The following is an 18,597-nucleotide window of genomic DNA, read 5'->3' on the forward strand; positions in this document are numbered from 1 at the left end:
ATAAAATTAAATCAACATAATCACTATTATTTTCTCATAAGTAAAATTATTGCCTAAAATTAATTTCTAAGAAAATAATTATTTGTTTTTTTTATTATCTTCTCACTTAAATAAGTTATTCATAATTTTCTTCTATCCAAATAAATTTTAATTTTCTTTTATAGATTGATATGTATATCAGTATCCGTCAATTGATTAAAATAAAATTTATACATAGCAATTGTGGTTTTTATGTTTATTTATATTTTTTTAATGGTTTTTAATAAGCAAAATATCATAACACATTCATTTTATTTTGTTTTAAATAAATTATAAAAAAAATGTTAGACTACGCAGTTTAAAAATGAAACATCCTAATGGAATAAGAAAATCGTCCAATAATTACTTAAGTTTTTAGGGTGATATTGAAGGGTTTTAAATTAATTTTACATGAAAAAGGGACTAATGCATTAAAGGGTTTATGTTAACTGGTTTATAGAAATTTAAATTGGTGTATTTAATATTTAATTAATAATTGAGTAAACAGATTTTCAATTAAAGAATCTAGCATTTTTTTTATTAACAATTAAAAAATCGAACATAATGAAAAAGAATCTAGCATTTTTTTATTAACAATTAAAAAATCGAACATAATGAAAAGTAAACGAAGACTTCAATTAAAAATAAATAGACATAAAAATAAACAACATATTTTTACATAGATTAGGAGAATATTTTGACCCTTTTAAAAAAAGTAAGGACTGAATATTATATATATTACTCACTAAAGTATTTATCTGATAAAGGACACCAGTTTGTTTGATATTAAAAAAAAAGTGTTTTTTTTTAAATAGTAACTAGATTTTATATTTATGCAATGCACGGGTTTGTTTATACTATATATTTATAATATTTGTATCTTGTTTGAAATATAAACATAAATAAAATTATTTTTTAAATATAATTGTTATAGATGTTATCTTAAAAAACATTTATTAATATTTAAAATTTTGTATGAGTTATTTTTTCTTAACAATAGTGATAGAATACTTTAATGAAATTTATAAATAAAGATGTATTTTTTTCATATGCTCATTTTATTATTTTATTTTTACTACTTTAAATATGCTTTATGAGAAATAATAATCAAAGATATATTTCATTATCTAAGTATTTTAGTATTAGTTAATTGATATTTTAATATATATATATATATATATATATATATATATATATATATATATATATATATATATATATATGTGTGTGTGTGTGTTTAATTATTTATATAACAGTTAATTAATTTATTTTTGAATATCAAAGTATTTAATTACCAAAATTGTATAATAAATAGCATGTGACTTTTTAATATATAATTATCAAAACTAATATTTAATTATTAAATTGTGTAATAATATTTAGATATTATTTTTGAAAAATATATTTTAGAGTAACTAATATAAAAAATTGTGTATAAGTATTAATATCAATTTTATTATTACTACTTAGTATCAAAATTATCAAAACTCAATATTTAGTTATTAAAATTATATAATAAATAACATGTTATTACTTAAAATAATTTTTACTTACCAAAATTTAATATTAAATAGAATTGATGTGAATAATTTAATTTTTCATTAAATACACATGTTACAAACAAAAAAAATATATGATCAATGACTATCATCAAATTAAACATTTGATCAATGACCAATATTTAATTTGTTGAAGTGAAATTTACTATATATATATATATAGAGAGAGAGATTTTAACAAGTAAATAAGATTGTTTTTCTTTTTTATAGTAACAATTTGTTTCTTAAAACAAAAATAAATTGTTTTAAAAAATTAGACAAACATATAAAAAGTAAAAAACTTCTTATTTTATTAGACAAATACTTGTTTAGAAAAAAAAACTTTAAATATATATTTTTTATTGCAATTGCTATTTCGAAGTTAAATAGGATAAAAAGTGTATTTGACCATGTCTTAAGTTAAATCCTTCACAAAACAAAAAATATAAAATAAGATATTAATTTATGTTAAAATCACATAAAGCTTAATCATATTAGAAATATAAAAAAATCCAAACAAAAAATCTTACACATTGTGTCCATCCCATGCATCACAGGGTCAACATCTAGTATAAATAAAGAAAGATTATAAAAGATTTGGACAACCACAAATAGATTATTTATAATACTACTCTTTGGATGTCCAATATCTAAGAATGTATTTCATTAAAATCTTATAAGGAAAAATCCTATGGGATAAAAACTTAGTGAATGAAAAAAGTATATCATTATTCAATATGTAATTATCTGTCTCATTAAAAACTTTGCTAGAAACATCCAATGGGACAAAACCATGGTGAAGACAAAGAGTGCAAAATGTATTTATTTCCTCCCTCATGCAGACAACCATCTTCAAGATGAAAAATTTCAATCTTGTAAGTTAATTGCTCAAAAGTCTTCCATAATAATGACCCTGTAAAGAAATTTTTAGATTCTCACATGAACGAACTTGTTGAACATTTATTTCTTTTGGAGATCATGGGTAAAAAAGAACTTTGGTACACTATGTTTTATTCTATCTCCTTTGTGCATCCTTCTTTCAACTGAGCAATACATGTAACATTGTCTTCACATGTGATCATCAATGCGATTATTTTTTATGTTGAGCTAATTTATGTATGATTAGCTTATGTGTTTATTTTGGCTTATTTCACATATTGCCATAAAAATATTATATCACCTCATGTAATCTTATGTTATATCATTATGAGGATCTACCAAATAACCTCTAAAATAACGAAGTACATGCTTAAATGTCTTTGTATTAGTGAATTAGTGAGATTTTGCTTGTGAATTAGTAGGAACTAATATGTCAGGTTGTGTATGAATAGTAAGATACATTAGTGTTTCAATAACACTAAGATATGTTACTTCAGGACTAAGTAGTTCTTCATCATTTTCTCAAGATCTAAAAGGATCTTAATTCACATCTAGAGACCTTCAATCATTGGAATATACAACAAATGTAATTTCTCATATAAAACCTTTTAATAAGCACCTTTTTTGTATAAGCTTTTTGGTGCACAACAATTCTATTCTTTAAATATTCAATTTCCTAAATAGAACTTTTTTGCTTCCTAGGTCTTCATCTCAAATTATTTCTTTAATAAATCTATAGCTTTTAAAATCTCTTCAAGAGTTCTAATAATATTCACATCATCTACATAAATAACAATTATAAAAAAAATATTTTCAAAATTTCATGAAAATACATGAACAAATAGGATTATTTTTATATCCTTGCTTTAGCAAGTACTCACTAAGTTGATTTTACCACATGCGACTTGATTACTTTAGTCCATAGAAAGTATTATTCTCGAGAATACTTCAGGCAATTTCATGGAAATGTCATTATCGAGAGAGTCATATGAATAAGTTGTAACAATATCCACTAAATGTAAATTAAGCCTTTCATGTGCTACAATGCAAGAGTGATTAACTATCAAAAGTACTCACATTCAGTATAGGTCAACATGTGTCTTCAAAATTAATTTTAAGTCATGTTTTCTATCTTTGAATTTCACCATTCTTATTTTATTTTTGCACAAAAATCTATTTGAATCCAATTGGTTTAATATATTCAAGTGTATTACCAACAAGTCCAAAAATGCAATAGATTTTACATCTTCAAGTGCATGGATTGTATGTCCAAAAACCTAACTAGTTTTATGTCTTTAAGTATATGATCACATGCCCAAAAATATAACTAGTTTTTCATTTCAGGTGAATGGACTACATATCCAAGAACATAATTGTGTTTTATATGTTGAGGTGTATAAACTACAAGTCCAAAAATCAATCGCTTTAGGAAGCTAGTCTAATTTTTTCTCAATTGAGTCTTTATATTTTGACCAATCATTTTGTTGTTTATAATCTTTTATAGACTTACTCTTGATTCTCATTATCATTTATTACATTTAACGTTACATTATATGCAAATACATTATAAACATTGACTTTATTTTGTTTTATCATATTCCAGTCATGACATGAAATGAGATCTTTTTATTTTCACTAATTTTACGTACATGAGATCTTCTAGAATTAAAATATATAATTATATTAGAGGAATGTTTCAACATTCTCATAATCTCAATTTGACCATCTTGCATTTTAGCTCATTTTTTAAGATTTTTATCTTTTGAAACCAACTTGTCTAGCACACTTCATGCATGTCTCATACTCATCTTGCAATATTGTTCAATAGAGACATCAAATTTTATTGAAGTATTAACAATTGATACATATAATTTAGCCATTTGTTTTGACTAAACTTTGTAAATGAATTATCTTTTGAACTTCAAGTTCAAATTCTTTTATACAAGGATCAAGATAATGATAATTCATTTAAACTAATTTTTTTCCAACTGCTTATTATTTTCCCCTCATGTTGAAAAAAGTAATTCAAAATAATAATAAACAAATTGTTATAAACAAATCTATTGTTGATGATTTAACATATGAATATTCACACACAACATATATTTCCAAACTCCTTTGAAGACTCATTTTAGTGTGTTGTGAATGAATAATATTATAACAAAATACATATGAAGAAAAAAAATATTAAATTGGAAATATAAGTTTGCTAATTGAAAATCAATTTCAAAATAGGAGAACTAACTATAACATGTTGGCATGATGTAAATCAATATTGCAGCATGTATGATTGGATACCCCAAATAAAACGTTAAAGTTTTGATCTCACAAGTATATTAACATGTTCTACATGATTAACATAAATTTCAATAGTCATACAATACTTATTAAAAGCATGAAATGTAAGCTCATCACCATTATCAAGACAAATTCTCTTAATTAAATAATTTGAAAATGAGATCTAACTAGGACTAATTGAGCCAACAATATCACAAACATCTAATTAAAAGTTAACAAGGAAACATGTGATCATCTAGTTAATGCATCAATTAAAATCACAAAATTTCTGAATGATTCACATGGTGGGTGTATTGGTCCATAAATATCACCCTACATTCATTCTAAAAACGAAATAGACTAATTTCCATTTTTTCTTGGTGATGGTTTAATTATCAATTTCCTTTGGGAACATATAATACATGAGAATCATTTGACTAAAGAATCTTCAATTGGTGTCCATATGAAACTTCAAATATTTTTCATCATAATAGATAGGGATAATCCAACCATCATGTCAAATAATAAATTCATTTTTATTTTGTAAACTTATGATTTACAATCGTATACTTTTCAATTATATTAATAAACATGTGATACAAATTAATCATTAGCTTCTTGTCTTGTGAGTCATTATATTATTAATAAGACATATAAAATATATTTAATTAATGAGACATATAAAATATATTTAACTATTTCTTAAATTATTTTTCTTAAACTTATCACCACATACAATATATACATGTTTATAAATTAATAAAATCATTCAAGAAAAAAATGCGATTTTAATACATATAAAAACTATTATAATTAATCTATATGAAATCAATCATGCACAACATGTCCATGATAAATAAAATAGAATGATAACTTATTAAATACACCTATAAATATAAAAATGACAACAGATGTATGTATGAAATTTAAAATAAATTGAATCTTCAGTATCAACCATGTGAATCAACCTTATATATTTCATATTCAAGAAGGTTAACAAAGATTATTTTTCAAACCAGAAATTCTAAAATTTGAAATTGCAATTCGGGGGAGAACATTCTGATTTTCAATTTTTAATTTCTATGTAATCTGAACAAATTGTTCTCATATTAGCACGAATTGAAGATAGCGAATATGATAAAAAAAGAAAAAGAAAACATATGATATAAAAATAAAAATAAATTAAAAATGGACAAAGAAAGAAACGGTATCATCAACAAGTAAGAATAGACGATGAAAATATCAATACTAATTATATTTTAAACATAATATAAAAAACACATTTTCAGATAAGTAGCCAACTCAGCACAAAAAGTGTCCACATAATAAAATTATCTTTTATCAGACCTTTGGTCCAAAGAAAACAAATATAAAAAGATTGTTAGGTTCAGCCAAGTGGACCCCAGACCCAACATGCATGGTGTTTAGTTCATGTGGCTGTCATCTTCGCAACACCTCATTCTCTTCTTACATGCGTATTTAAAATGAAAAACTAATTTTCAAACCAGAGTTTTGTTCAGTTCTTCATCTTCTTCTTTTACAGTTATTCACTTATTCTGATCCCACAACACAACTCACTCGCAAATGCTCCCAATTTCTTATTCAATTTAGGGTTTCATCTTTCAGCTTCGATTTCGCGCATCCATGGATTCCATCTACGCGAGCTCGTCGTGCACGGTTCCTCACCTTCTCCGTCGGGAGACTCTGTTCTCGCCGCGAGCCTCGAATTCGGTTCTGCTCCGGCGAGCGAAGAAGGCGCGGCGAGAGAGGGTTTCGTGCTCCGCCGCGACAACGGGGAGCGGCGTCGGGTCGAACGGCGCCGTTTCGAGGGCGTTGCAGGGACTGAGCAATAACAGTAACACTGCGCTGGAGCAGCTCGACATCGAGCGTGGCGTATGCATCCCTTTCCGCAAGTACTCGCCCGAGATCGTAAGTACGCATTCAACTCCTCTCCCTCTCCCTCTCCCTCTCCCTCTCCCTCTCCCTCTCCCTCTCTCTCTCTCTCTCACTCTCTCACTGCGTTTCGATTACTCTCTTTGCGTTTAAGTGCCTAAGCATCTACGACACTCCGTGTATTCAGGCTATGCTTGGATTAAAGTTGGGAAAGTACTTTTGTGAATTCCACTGCACAAAATGAAGAAGGAAAGGATTAAAGTTTGCAAACATAAGTTGTATCTTGTATCTGACTTATACATTAAACTAGTCTCTAAGAATTTGTGTTTGATATAATTCCACTCCAAAACTTAGCTCATGAGTAGAGGTCATGAGGGTTGCTGTTGATCCTTACTTGTATTATATAGTATATGCTAGTTTTGTCAAATCACTAGTTAATGTTGGATCTGCAATTCTGCATGTTGAGAACCGGACATTTCAAACATGAAGTTTGCAAGAGTAATTATCTGCTAGTGGTCCAATAGTGATCGCTTAATAATGGGTGTGACCAACAACAACCAGCATATGTTACGTTAGAATTTGGATTTGGGCCTAACTCAACTCGAAAAATTAGCTCACAAGGTGCAGTTGACCACTTGCCCCTACTTATGTACACTATTTTGATCATGTTAGTAGTCAATGTAAGATCTCCAACATAGTTATTCAACTTACCAGCACATGTTTAATTAGTTGCAAAAATATCTATGTAGTCCTTTAAAAATGAAAATTATTAAAAATTAGTCATTATAGGTCTTACTGTCTTAGTTTTTTTAGTTTCAGGATAAACGTTATAAGTCTTATTTTTGTAATTTCAGGGATTAAAATGTTTGGTAACATCAAAGGCTAAAATACTGTTATTTGGTTATTTCATAGGCAACAAATTTATTTTTGTAATTTCGAGATTGAAATGGATGCGTATATGTAATACTTATTGTATGTGAAGCACTGAAGCTTAAATTGAATTTGTGTCTTTGGACTAGTGACCATTTGCATTTAGTTACAGTCCATGAGTCAGTTGCTTAAAAAGCAACCTATTATTAGGAACAACTACGTAACTCATTATATTTATATTTTAGTTTTTGGGTGCTAGACAATTTCTTTATGTTAGTGCTATGAGGACTTGGATTGAGATGGTTAAAGGATACTTTAGAAAGTAAAGTGGAAATGATAACCACTAATTAAGGAACTGGATGCTTACTGTCTAGTTATGGTATCCATGTGATTGTGATCTCATTTGTAAAATTTTATTCTGTTGATTTTTTTTAATCATATATATCAATGACTGTCAACTTTGCACTTGTTTCCCTCTGAATTACACCCTTCTTCTCACTTTTTAGAATAAAAATCCAGATGAAATGGATATTGCCTAACGGAGCACAAGCAAATGTTTAAGCAATTTGCTTTAGATTATACTGCATGCTTTAAGATGTAAATCTTCAGATTATTCTGCATGACAACTGACAAGTATGTTGCTCATGCTGCTATAAGATGAATATAAATGTTTTTGTAAATGGGGTTAATTATCCCTGTTGGTAGAAGGATGGTAGCTTCTCGCTGCCAGAGAAAACAAAATCATGCCAATCTGCTGGATGATTGTTTCTAACTTAAAGTTACTTTTATTTGACGACATTTTCCCTGTGGTCATTAGGTGAGGAATAAGGTATTAGAATCAAGAGGATCTATTTTGTCACTTATGTTGCGGGGAGTGGAGATAGTTTGGAATCTGGGCTTGTACTGGTCTAACTTGGTGTATGATTTCCTGGTTGGAAGGGATGAAGAGGTTGTTCCGTATCGTGCTCGACAGCTTAGGAATCTCTTGTGTGATCTGGGGCCTTCCTTTATTAAAGCTGGTCAGGTGTGTTGTTTTTAGTGCTCATCCAAGCAATGGCTAGTTTAGGGTTTTCCAGTTGATAATAAGTTTTCTTTCATTTGACAGGTTCTTGCAAATAGGCCAGATATCATTCGAGAAGATTATATGAATGAACTGTGCATTCTTCAAGATGATGTTCCTTCATTTCCCAATCAAGTAAAACTTACCACATAGTATCAACTGTTTATTTTTTAATTCTATTTATGCTAAGCATTTGCCATACCATTGTCACCTGGATATTATAATTCTGATGTTTGACCTAAAAATGTTCTAGATTGCCTTCAGAATCATAGAGGAGGATCTGGGTCAACCCCTTGAAGCTGTTTTCAGCAAAATCTCATCAGGGACAATAGCAGCTGCAAGTTTAGGTCAAGTTTACAGAGCTACATTACGTGCAACTGGCGAGGATGTTGCTATCAAGGTTTTGTTGTTTTCACCTTGTGTTATAACTGTTTTCATTTTCAAATGATCTGCTAAACTATTTTGCTTAATCTTCTTTTTGATTCTTCTGAGGCATTGCCTTTACGTTCATAACAGTTTAATATCCTGCTGTGATCTGATTTCTTTGCTAAAAGCATTGTGTTCATAACAGTTTTACATAATTATTTTGTTGGGTTGATTCTGTGATATTTGTCCATACTGTCCCAAATCAGTTGATTTCATTCCTTTTTTCTTTTCCTTTTTCAATTGTTTTTGACTCTTTGTCTATCATTAGTGATATATGAATTTTGACTTTTTCCTTCTTTCTAGTTTCTACTTGTTTTGATGTTTTCCTAATCAGTGCTGTCAAATATGGCTTTAATTTATCAATATACTTTTATAGTTTTATATGATTAAAGTGCTGCAAATGCATTGCTAAAATATAAACAAAGGGGAAAGAGTAAAGTTTTAGAACAATATTAAATCCACTGCTAAAGATATACTTTGGTGTACTTGCAGGTTCAGAGGCCAGGGATAGAGCCCATTATTTATCGAGATCTTTTCCTATTCCGCACTTTGGCTTCATTCTTAAATGGCATTAGTATACAGAAATTGGGATGTAATGCTGAGCTGATTGTTGATGAATTTGGTGAGAAGCTTTTGGAAGAGCTTGATTATACCCTGGTAACTTTCAGCACTGCCTTGTGTTTGTCATGGTAGTTTGATGTGTGCTTTGAACTTGTCAATGCACCAAATATCGTTTCTTGGCATTTTGAGTGTTTCTTCACTGTATTTTGTTATAAATAAATTTATTGATTTCTCTATCTATATTTCAGGAAGCCCGTAATCTTGAAGACTTTCTTGAGAATTTTAAAAATGACCCTACTGTCAAAATTCCTCAGGTTTACAAACAATTTTCTGGTCAACGTGTGCTGGTAATGGAATGGATTGATGGTATCAGGTGCACCAATCCACAGGTTTGTTTATCTGGACTGGTGATGATAATAATATATATTGTATCTATGGTGAATCAAAATGGTTTGTTGTCTTGTTGTGGATTCGTAATTTTCCTTCTTGTGAATTAGGCCATCAAAGAAGCCGGTATTGATGTTGATGGATTTTTAACAATTGGAGTTAGTGCTGCCCTACGACAATTGTTGGAATTTGGATTATTTCATGGAGACCCTCACCCTGGAAATATTTTTGCCATGCGTGATGGGAGAATTGCATATGTGGACTTTGGCAATGTTGCTGTTCTCAGTCAGGTAATTCTTCATATGCCGAGCATGTAGGGCAATGGCCATTGAGTTTTTCTCTCTCTGATCAATTATTGTTTTGGTATGCTATAAAATAATGGCATATGATGAAATGTTTAGTTGTGTTCATCCATCAGGTGAATTTGGATTTGAGTTTAACAAAAGTGGACTAACCATGCCTTAATATACAATTCATCTTTGGGAATGTTTGTCATTGCATCATATGCCTAAAGTTATCATACATGTTAGTCTAAACCCTTCTGTTGCACTTTACATGTTTTGCTGTAATGAATAATATTGTTAGCAATAACACCTGGAATTTGAAAGGGAATGAGAGAAATCAGATGCACACACTCGGGAGCAGAATGGTTATTTTTTTCTTCTTATATTATCGTAAAACCATCTACATTCCGTGGGGGCTTTGCTCCCATACCCCTAACCCGCTTCGTAACCCAACAGGTAGCCCTTACACTCCACTGCAAATTTGTCTTGCCCATAAAATATGAGCCATAAACAATAACATGAGATGGGATCCAGGGGTTGTCAAATTAACTCCTCGTTGTAGCAAAGCAAGGCGAGTTGGGATCCTCTCATGTAACAACTTCCAGGAGAAAGCAAGAACTTTCGAGGGGGCTTTGCACTTCCAGAAATTGTCAAAAGCTCCGACTGAGCTGGAGCTTGAAATACATTATTATATCTCATAAATCCTGTTGAATACATGGCTGGGGAACTTCTTTGAAATGATCATTGATGAAGTATCACATTGAATGAAGGAAGTAAAATAAACAATTTTATTTCATACAAGAAAAATAAGCAATAATTCTGGCTCTAATATTTACTGTTGTATTATGTAAGAACAAGACTAATTGGATGTTTTTCTGTCTTGGGAGTGCTTCAAATTCAAATGAATATCCTTGGCTAGTAACATCCTAGACAGTAATCATATACAACTATCAACTGTGTGTGCATGGTGTTTGACATGTGTACTGCATAGTCTCATAGATGTGCCTTTTTATGAGGGTGCTTTTGTATTTTTGACAAGTTAATACCTTCTCTTTTGCTTAGATAGAAAGTGTTTGTGTGGATATGTTTATGGTTTCCTACTGAACTGGCACAAATACACTTATTGGGTACACATTTGAGGATCTATTATGTAAATGGGAAAATATTTTGCTTTTAGGATGACTTCCATTATAATCTTGAACATGGAATTTTTCTTTGATTTGCACTTCATACTTTTGTGGCTGACAACATGTTGATCTGCTTCCATTTCTTCAGCAAAATAAACAGATTTTAATTGATGCTGTTGTCCATGCTGTGAATGAGGACTATGCTGAGATGGCTAATGATTTTACCAGATTAGGCTTCCTGTCCCCAGGGACGGATGTGACTCCTATAATTCCTGCTTTGGAAGCGATTTGGCAGAACTCTGCTGGAAAAGGACTGTCAGATTTTAATTTTCGTAGTGTCACTGGTAGGCATTTTCCCTTGATTGTTTAATATAAATAGATAATACTATAATGTGACCATTTGACCTCCTCCAATGCTTATTAAAATAAGTTTTCTAATTTGAGATTGAATTTTCTTGTCTTGTTAAATGGAGAAGTTAAAAAAACAAGCCATAATGAATACTATCTGAATCTGAAATAGGAGAAATCACAAGGACTCTTAATATGCCCAGGGACGGAACCACGTATATTAAAATAGGGGCAGTCGCCCCTCCATCCCCCCACCTCATCCTCAAAGCATATACACGAATACAATGATATAATGCATTTTTCCTCTTCTAAATTTCGATTCTGGCCCCCCTAATCCACTGCTGCTTTCTACATTGTGTTTATAAAAAGTCACTCCCTTGTATTGCAACCTTCTACAATTTTATGTCTACAAAAAGTCCTAAGTAGCATCAATATACTTATTTTATATATTTTATGCTTAGTTAAACTTAAAGCACATAAAACATATAATAGTTTATCTATTGTATTTTTTTTTTTACTTCAGTTGAGTTGTTAATATCTTCTTTTTTTCTTCCTATCTTCTAAGGCATTAGGAGATAAAAAGTAAAGCAAATTTAGCAACATGTTTTCTTTTTTTAGTTGGTGTTTTTTTTTTATCAGTGTTTGTAATGAATCTTCCTCTTTCAAATAATGCATTATATAGTTTTTTTTTAAAAATGAGATTTAATTTTTGCTTTTATTCCATTTTATAAATTTCATTTATAACAATAGTTATTAATAGAGAGAATTAAAAAATATATTAGACACTGTTATTTTTTCATTTTAGGATTTAATTTTCTTCTTATTGATTTGACATTATATATATATATATATATATATATATATATATATATATATATATATATTATAGAATTTGAATTGCTTAGTTGCTTTTCAATTGGCTTTGCACATTATAGAATATATATGCTCGGCAATAATTTGTTTTGAATTGTTTTACAAATAATTTTATTCATTGTTAACTATGATTTAAAATATTTAAAATTTGATAGTTAAATTAATTTGTATAATGTAGTTGAAGTGGGAGAATTCAAACAATCCGTTCTTAATTCTTTAAGTAGAAAAAGTCAATAATTTTGAACTATCTCTCATGTTACTAAATTTTGGATAATTATTAATAATAAAAATTAGTCATTTTTAATTTTTGTTATCATGTCTTAAATTCTTGCCCCCCTAATTAAATTTTCTGGTTCCATCCCTGAATATGCCTAAAAAAGTCCTTTAAAAAGTAGAATTGTTAGTTACACGTTGTATGACTATGTTCTTCCATCTTATTCGTACCTCTTAATATCACATTTTCCCTGAGTGATATTTATGGAGGGTGTCGCTATTTATGGGCGGAGGAACAAATCCTTTTTCTTATCCAGGGATCAAAAACTAATTTACATTTTTTTATGATTCTGAAGATACTATAATTCAGTTCTTAATATCTCTAGTGATTTAGTTTGGTGTCTGAAATTCATGGTAATCTAGGAGTGATTCTGTAGTTACGTATGAATTGTAATTAGACTTTAGTTTTTTTTTTTAATGCTTTGATCAAATTTTAACGATATTTTAATGAAATATACTGCAGGAAAGTTTAACCAGTTGGTTTACAATTATCCCATTCGAATCCCTGAAAGGTTTTCACTTGTAATTCGTTCTTTATTGACCCAAGAAGGCATCTGTTTTACCATGAAACCTGACTTCAAATTTCTTGAGGTAAAAGCTCCCATTTTTGTGACTTGTTCAGATTTCAAGTTGATTTGAAGAATGCATGCTACTTATTTTCAAAGAGCATTTTTTTTATGAAATTGCATTAGAAGAAAGAAAGCTGTATAATATTGTATCAGAAGTAGAAAAGTTCTAAATACTTTTGTAGAACAAAACAATAATACTTCATATTGTAAATGAATCAGTTTGAGCAACTGTCAAAACTGTCCTTTCTTTATCTTACCTTATTTTTCAGTCTAATATGAACTCCAGTATTTCAAATAGGTTGCCTATCCTTATGTGGCTAAGCGATTGCTGACAGACCCAAATCCAGCTCTACGTGAACGCCTTGTACAGGTTAGTAATTCTGTTCAAAATGCATAAGCTTTTTTGCATATAAATTTTATTCTGTATAATCTACAATTCTCAAATTAAAAGAGGCTCATTTTTGGTGATATATACTTAAAATTTGGAATCAATGTCAAGAAGTATCATTTGTCGGGTGAGAAATTTTACAGTGGTAGGTTTCCCTTGTCGAGGAATAAAATCTGCAAGGGGGTGGGGATGAAAGATAACCACGGGGTTCCATAGTGCCGTACTGCCATGCTGATAGCAATCACGATATGCAAGCACAAGCCAGAGCAAGGCCTAAGAGGCAGATCACTACCCCTGCATACCTTAGAGATTTTGTCTAACGGAATGGTTGCTGAGCTGGCAATCCTTTCTGCCTCAACTTCATCTTGTCTGCCATTTAGTTTTTCCCATTTCATTTCTGTTAAGATCTTGTCACCACAGAATTACAAATTCTGTTATTACAATACCATTATAAATATCAGTCACATGTAATAAGGCAGAAATCAATGAAATTACCTTCAGCTTCTCCGTTTCTTATTTGCTTAGGAGGTTCTGGCCCTGGAAGCCAGAGTTCTGTTCTGAGCTCTAACACATGCAGTAATACCATTTTACCTGCTATATTTGAATTCATATGCTAAGGATATTGCTTTATAATGGTCATTGGAGATAATGCTAGTTAAACATGATGGGTTTAATTTTGAAGCAGATGGCTATATTTGTACACTATGACATCATGTCTTTTTGGTGTCTTTAATCCAATATCTTCACCTGTGTTATAGTGGTGAAAGGTGATTCTGCTATATTAATGGAATGGAACCAATATGTGTCTGCACAATTCAGTCAGCCATGCTAGAAGTTTGATTTTCTACCAAGTTTCTTTTATTTTCTCTTTTCCCTATGCTAACTAGGTCAAGACACTAATTCAAGTGGTCCTTTATGTGAAATTTTCAGTACAATAACTGAGAGATATCTTAGCAAGTATTAAGTAGCAACCAATAATTAATCCAAAGTATTTTTGTGATTCTTTCTTCCTCCAAGTCTAAGACTCTGAATGCTAACTTAATCATACTTGCTATCTAATTGTGAACATATGTTGCTCCTTGTTTCAGGTTCTATTCAAAGATGGTCTTTTCCAGTGGAAACGGCTTGAAAACCTTATTGTTCTTGCAAAGGAAAATGTGGCCAAGATGAGCAGCAATCCTGCATTGCAAGTGAAAAACACGTCTGTATTTTGTTAAAACAGCATCATCTGTGACAAAGAAAACAGCATTGCATGTTGATATGATCCCATCAATGCCCAATTACAAAAGATATTTGAAATAATTGGACCTTTATGGGATCATACATGTTTGGTTATTTCATTTTAGTCGTTCATTAATATTCACTAGAGGCATGTCTATACAGGCAAAGCCAGAGAGACTTAAAAGTTGAAAGAAAATTGGACCTCACAGACACAATCAAAGATGGAGCTCGCCTTTTCTTTGTTGATGAAGGAATACGCAGACAGCTTCTTCTTGCTTTGACTGAAGATTCAAAGCTTCATATTGAAGAGGTTTGTGATGATAATATGACCCTTTCCACTTCCTTAAAAGTCCATAATCTTGTGCTGGAGAATTCTGACTTGTGTTCTCTACAGCTTGTCGATGTGTATAGGTTGGTTGAAGATCAGATAGACATACCTTCTGTTGCTGTAGAAGTAGCTAGAGGTAAAGTTCATGTGAACCTTGAATATGACTTAGTTCAATTAGACTTAATTATCTTTTTGTCTCAAAATATCACGATTTTTCATTTGGTTCCTCATTTTTCTGTTGTTATTTAGTTCTCGAAGTTTTTTTCCCCATATAGTCACTGTTAGATTTTTGTTTGGTTTATCCGCTGAGTGTCTGCATGGCTCTAAAAAATGAGGAATCAAATGCAAAAATGTGTGATATTTAAAGACATGAAATAGACAAGTCATGATTTTAAAGGGGTTAGAGAATTAAACAAGCAAGTTTAATTTTCCTGCACTGTCAGTAACTCTGTAGAAAAAATTACATTGTCAATCAATCAGAAATCGTGGTCGATATAAATTTAAAGTTAATTACTATAAAAGTAAATAAACTTATCATATATAATAATTTGTGATTGAATGACAGTATAATTTTTTTTAAACTGGAAGTGCATAAACTATTTTTTCTAGACAAAAAACAATAATACTCAATGGACTAACTAACCAAAGAATAAGAAAGGTTATACGAAAAAATGAAGAAAATTCTATGAAGACTAACAATAGGAACCAAAGGAGAAACTCGTTATATTTTCCAAAACCATAATTTAACCATTAAATGATTAAGATGTTATCTCCCATTACTGCATCGTGGCACGACGCATGTCAAATACAAAATATCATTTTGGTGCAGACTTTCCAACAGTTGTCAGGGATCTCCTACTTTCATGGAGTGAATCAGTCTTGTCTGATGGATAGCTAAATCTTTGGACCACCTGCACATAGCATATACAATACTGTTTCAGTCAGATGAGTATACTTTACACATGTTCTATATTTTCTCTAAATTCTTTTTCTTTTCTATAGTGAAATTTTTGAATGAATGTGAACGAAACATTTGTGTAGGAAATCAGTGCTACATCTGTGTAGGAAACGTTATTTTGCTCAGTAAATATCAAGTTGTAATTTCACGGGGAAAAGTCCAAAAAATTCCAAAAAATTCACGTAGTCGTTGAGCTTCCTTCAACTTTATTTATTGAATAAAATCTATCTTATGTTTAATTTTCATATTCTGTTGGTGTAAAAATTTTCACATCAACTAATAAAAATCACCGTATAGATGACTTTTAAAGTAATTTAATTTCTGTAAGCCAATAATGTTATTATATTTGACAATTTATGATTGGATATTAGTGTAAAAAACTCTTATACTATAACTGTTTTAATTAAATTCTTAGTTATTCAAAATTCAGATCACTAACAGCTTACACGAATGTATTTGTAAAGTTAGAAAATCCTTTGGTTGATCTCCTGTATCATTTTTGTTTATAAGTGGAAAAAAAAGCGTCACTCCTAATTTGTGTATAAATTTTATTATATCTTTTTTTTTGAAGGCTTATTATTATATCTTAAGCTGTTAACCAATTTTAGGCAATTGCTATGTTCACTCCCTCTTATTTCTAATACACTTCACTTTTCTGAATTTATAAATTTTTTATCCCTAAATACCCTGGATGCAGAAATTAATCAAAAGCGAAATAGCCAAATAGGGTTCGTTCATTCGCATCATAGTCGCTTTGCGATGCATGGATCACAAAACAAACACCAAGGATTCACTCTTACTCCACTTCAATCATTGTGCTTCTTCTCACTGTCTGGATTGGCTTCCTTCGGGCTTTTGAATAGTTGTGGTTTTGAGAAGAAAAAAATGAGGATTTTTTTTCCTATTTTTGATTGCATTATTTTAGTCTTTGATGAACTTTTAACTTATAGAATAAGATGAGATGATGATTTTAATTATTATGGGTATAGTAGTCTGGATGAGAGTAAAGACGATCAAGGTAGTCGGTAGGCATTATTTATTTATTTGGGGCATTTTGTTTATATAAGAGATAAGAGATTCTTTTATTTAGATTTTCATGATTGGGTTAGCTTGAACTTAAATTGTGTATCTCTATGATGCTTTGGTGAATAGGTGGGGGAATTGCAAATCACAGTAATGGGAATTTGCATAAATGGGAGGTGGTCTCGAAGTGTTACAACGAGAAGAGCAATTTTTATGGGACATGGATCAAAGCTAGGAGAGCATATTCAGAATATAACGCGTTAAAAGAGGCCAAAAGGGGAGCGGATTTTCTGGAACCAGGGTATTTTAGGGGTAAAAGTTGTAAAAAATAAAAAGATGGGAGTGTAGTAGTAATTAGGGGGACTGGAAATAGCAATTGCCCCTATTTTATTCACCTCATTTTTTTCCCGTAAGCCTTGAGGTCTTTTTCTTTATCCACTCTCTATATTTATTAGAATAACTATTTAACGAGTGTTTTATAAGAATTTTTCTTAATCTTTTATTTCTTTCATTACCATTTTTAATATCTTTAGTTTTAACTTGAATTTCAACATTTTTTAAAAAGAAATTATTAATCAAAATAAGATTGTTTCATAATATAAATTAATTATCATAAATATAAAACACAGTTTATATGTTTAAAAAATTTATTATTACAAATTTAATTATAATATAATTTATATTTAAAAATATTCATTTATTATGAATTTTAGTTATATATAATTAACATTTATTCTGTATAATACACAAGTTAAAATACTGTTTTATTTTATTTCTATATTATTTATTTTCCTTTTATAATTTAGATTGAGTCACATGCTCAGTTTTTTTTTCTCTTGATTTTATTGTATTACTTCTTTGCTTTTTAAAATTTAGACCAAGCTATCATAGGCCCAAAGTTTTTTTTTTCCCTTTTCTTATTTTGCCTTTTCAAGTTAACTTTGGACTACCAACATTTATACAAGGTTTTGAGTTTGATCCAGTTAGAAAAGAAAAAACAAAATTAGGAGGAGGCTTCAACTTGTTGCACCTCCAAATTTTATAATATCCCTAAATTGCCTTTCTGTTATAAAACTTCTTTCTTTCTCCTACACCTCAAACCTCGCTTTCATATATTTACTACGCATTTATTTACTGTATATATTTCAACCCATATTTGGTACTACATCATATCATTAGATACAAACAAGATCACTGAATTTCCTACGTCCAAAACTCCAACAACATCAACATGCAACTTATAGCCAACATAAGCCTTGACTTATATGAAAACGGATGGTGGCTTATAAACAAAAA

General features: G+C 30.0%; 1 protein-coding gene across 6 annotated transcripts; it reads left to right on the top strand.

The window, feature by feature from the left end:
• Positions 1-6,191: 6,191 nt before the first annotated feature.
• Positions 6,192-17,783, top strand: LOC114404550 (protein ACTIVITY OF BC1 COMPLEX KINASE 1, chloroplastic-like). 6 transcript variants are annotated; one of them, XR_003665032.1, is made up of 15 exons: positions 6,195-6,641; positions 8,293-8,499; positions 8,581-8,670; positions 8,789-8,935; positions 9,454-9,618; positions 9,771-9,911; positions 10,020-10,199; positions 11,469-11,664; positions 13,278-13,405; positions 13,682-13,753; positions 14,860-14,972; positions 15,155-15,302; positions 15,387-15,456; positions 16,150-16,265; positions 17,431-17,783. XR_003665032.1 is itself a non-coding variant. In XM_028367457.1 (14 exons), exons 1-14 carry the CDS (start codon positions 6,357-6,359, stop codon positions 16,212-16,214), a joined length of 1,941 nt encoding a protein of 646 aa, XP_028223258.1. In that variant the 5' UTR covers positions 6,192-6,356; the 3' UTR covers positions 16,215-17,783. The 6 variants fall into 6 exon arrangements, 5 of the variants coding, with proteins under 5 accessions (XP_028223258.1, XP_028223257.1, XP_028223260.1 ...); XM_028367457.1 differs by having other exon boundaries at positions 6,192-6,641; positions 9,837-9,911; positions 16,150-17,783; XM_028367456.1 differs by having other exon boundaries at positions 16,150-17,773.
• Positions 17,784-18,597: the final 814 nt, after the last annotated feature.

Source organism: Glycine soja, unplaced genomic scaffold (genome assembly GCF_004193775.1).
Source record: "Glycine soja cultivar W05 unplaced genomic scaffold, ASM419377v2 tig00104511_1_pilon_84547_1256723, whole genome shotgun sequence".
Taxonomy (NCBI): Eukaryota; Viridiplantae; Streptophyta; class Magnoliopsida; order Fabales; family Fabaceae; genus Glycine; species Glycine soja.

What these genes read in the sequence shown, in the direction of transcription:
- LOC114404550 (XM_028367456.1), top strand. Translation starts at nt 6,357, where the DNA reads ATGGATTCCATCTACGCGAGCTCGTCGTGCACGGTTCCTCACCTTCTC. An exon ending in CTGACTTCAAATTTCTTGAG is followed by an intron (nt 13,406 to 13,681) that starts GTAAAAGCTCCC and finishes TATTTCAAATAG; the next exon opens with GTTGCCTATCCTTATGTGGC. An exon ending in CAAAGCTTCATATTGAAGAG is followed by an intron (nt 15,303 to 15,386) that starts GTTTGTGATGAT and finishes TGTTCTCTACAG; the next exon opens with CTTGTCGATGTGTATAGGTT.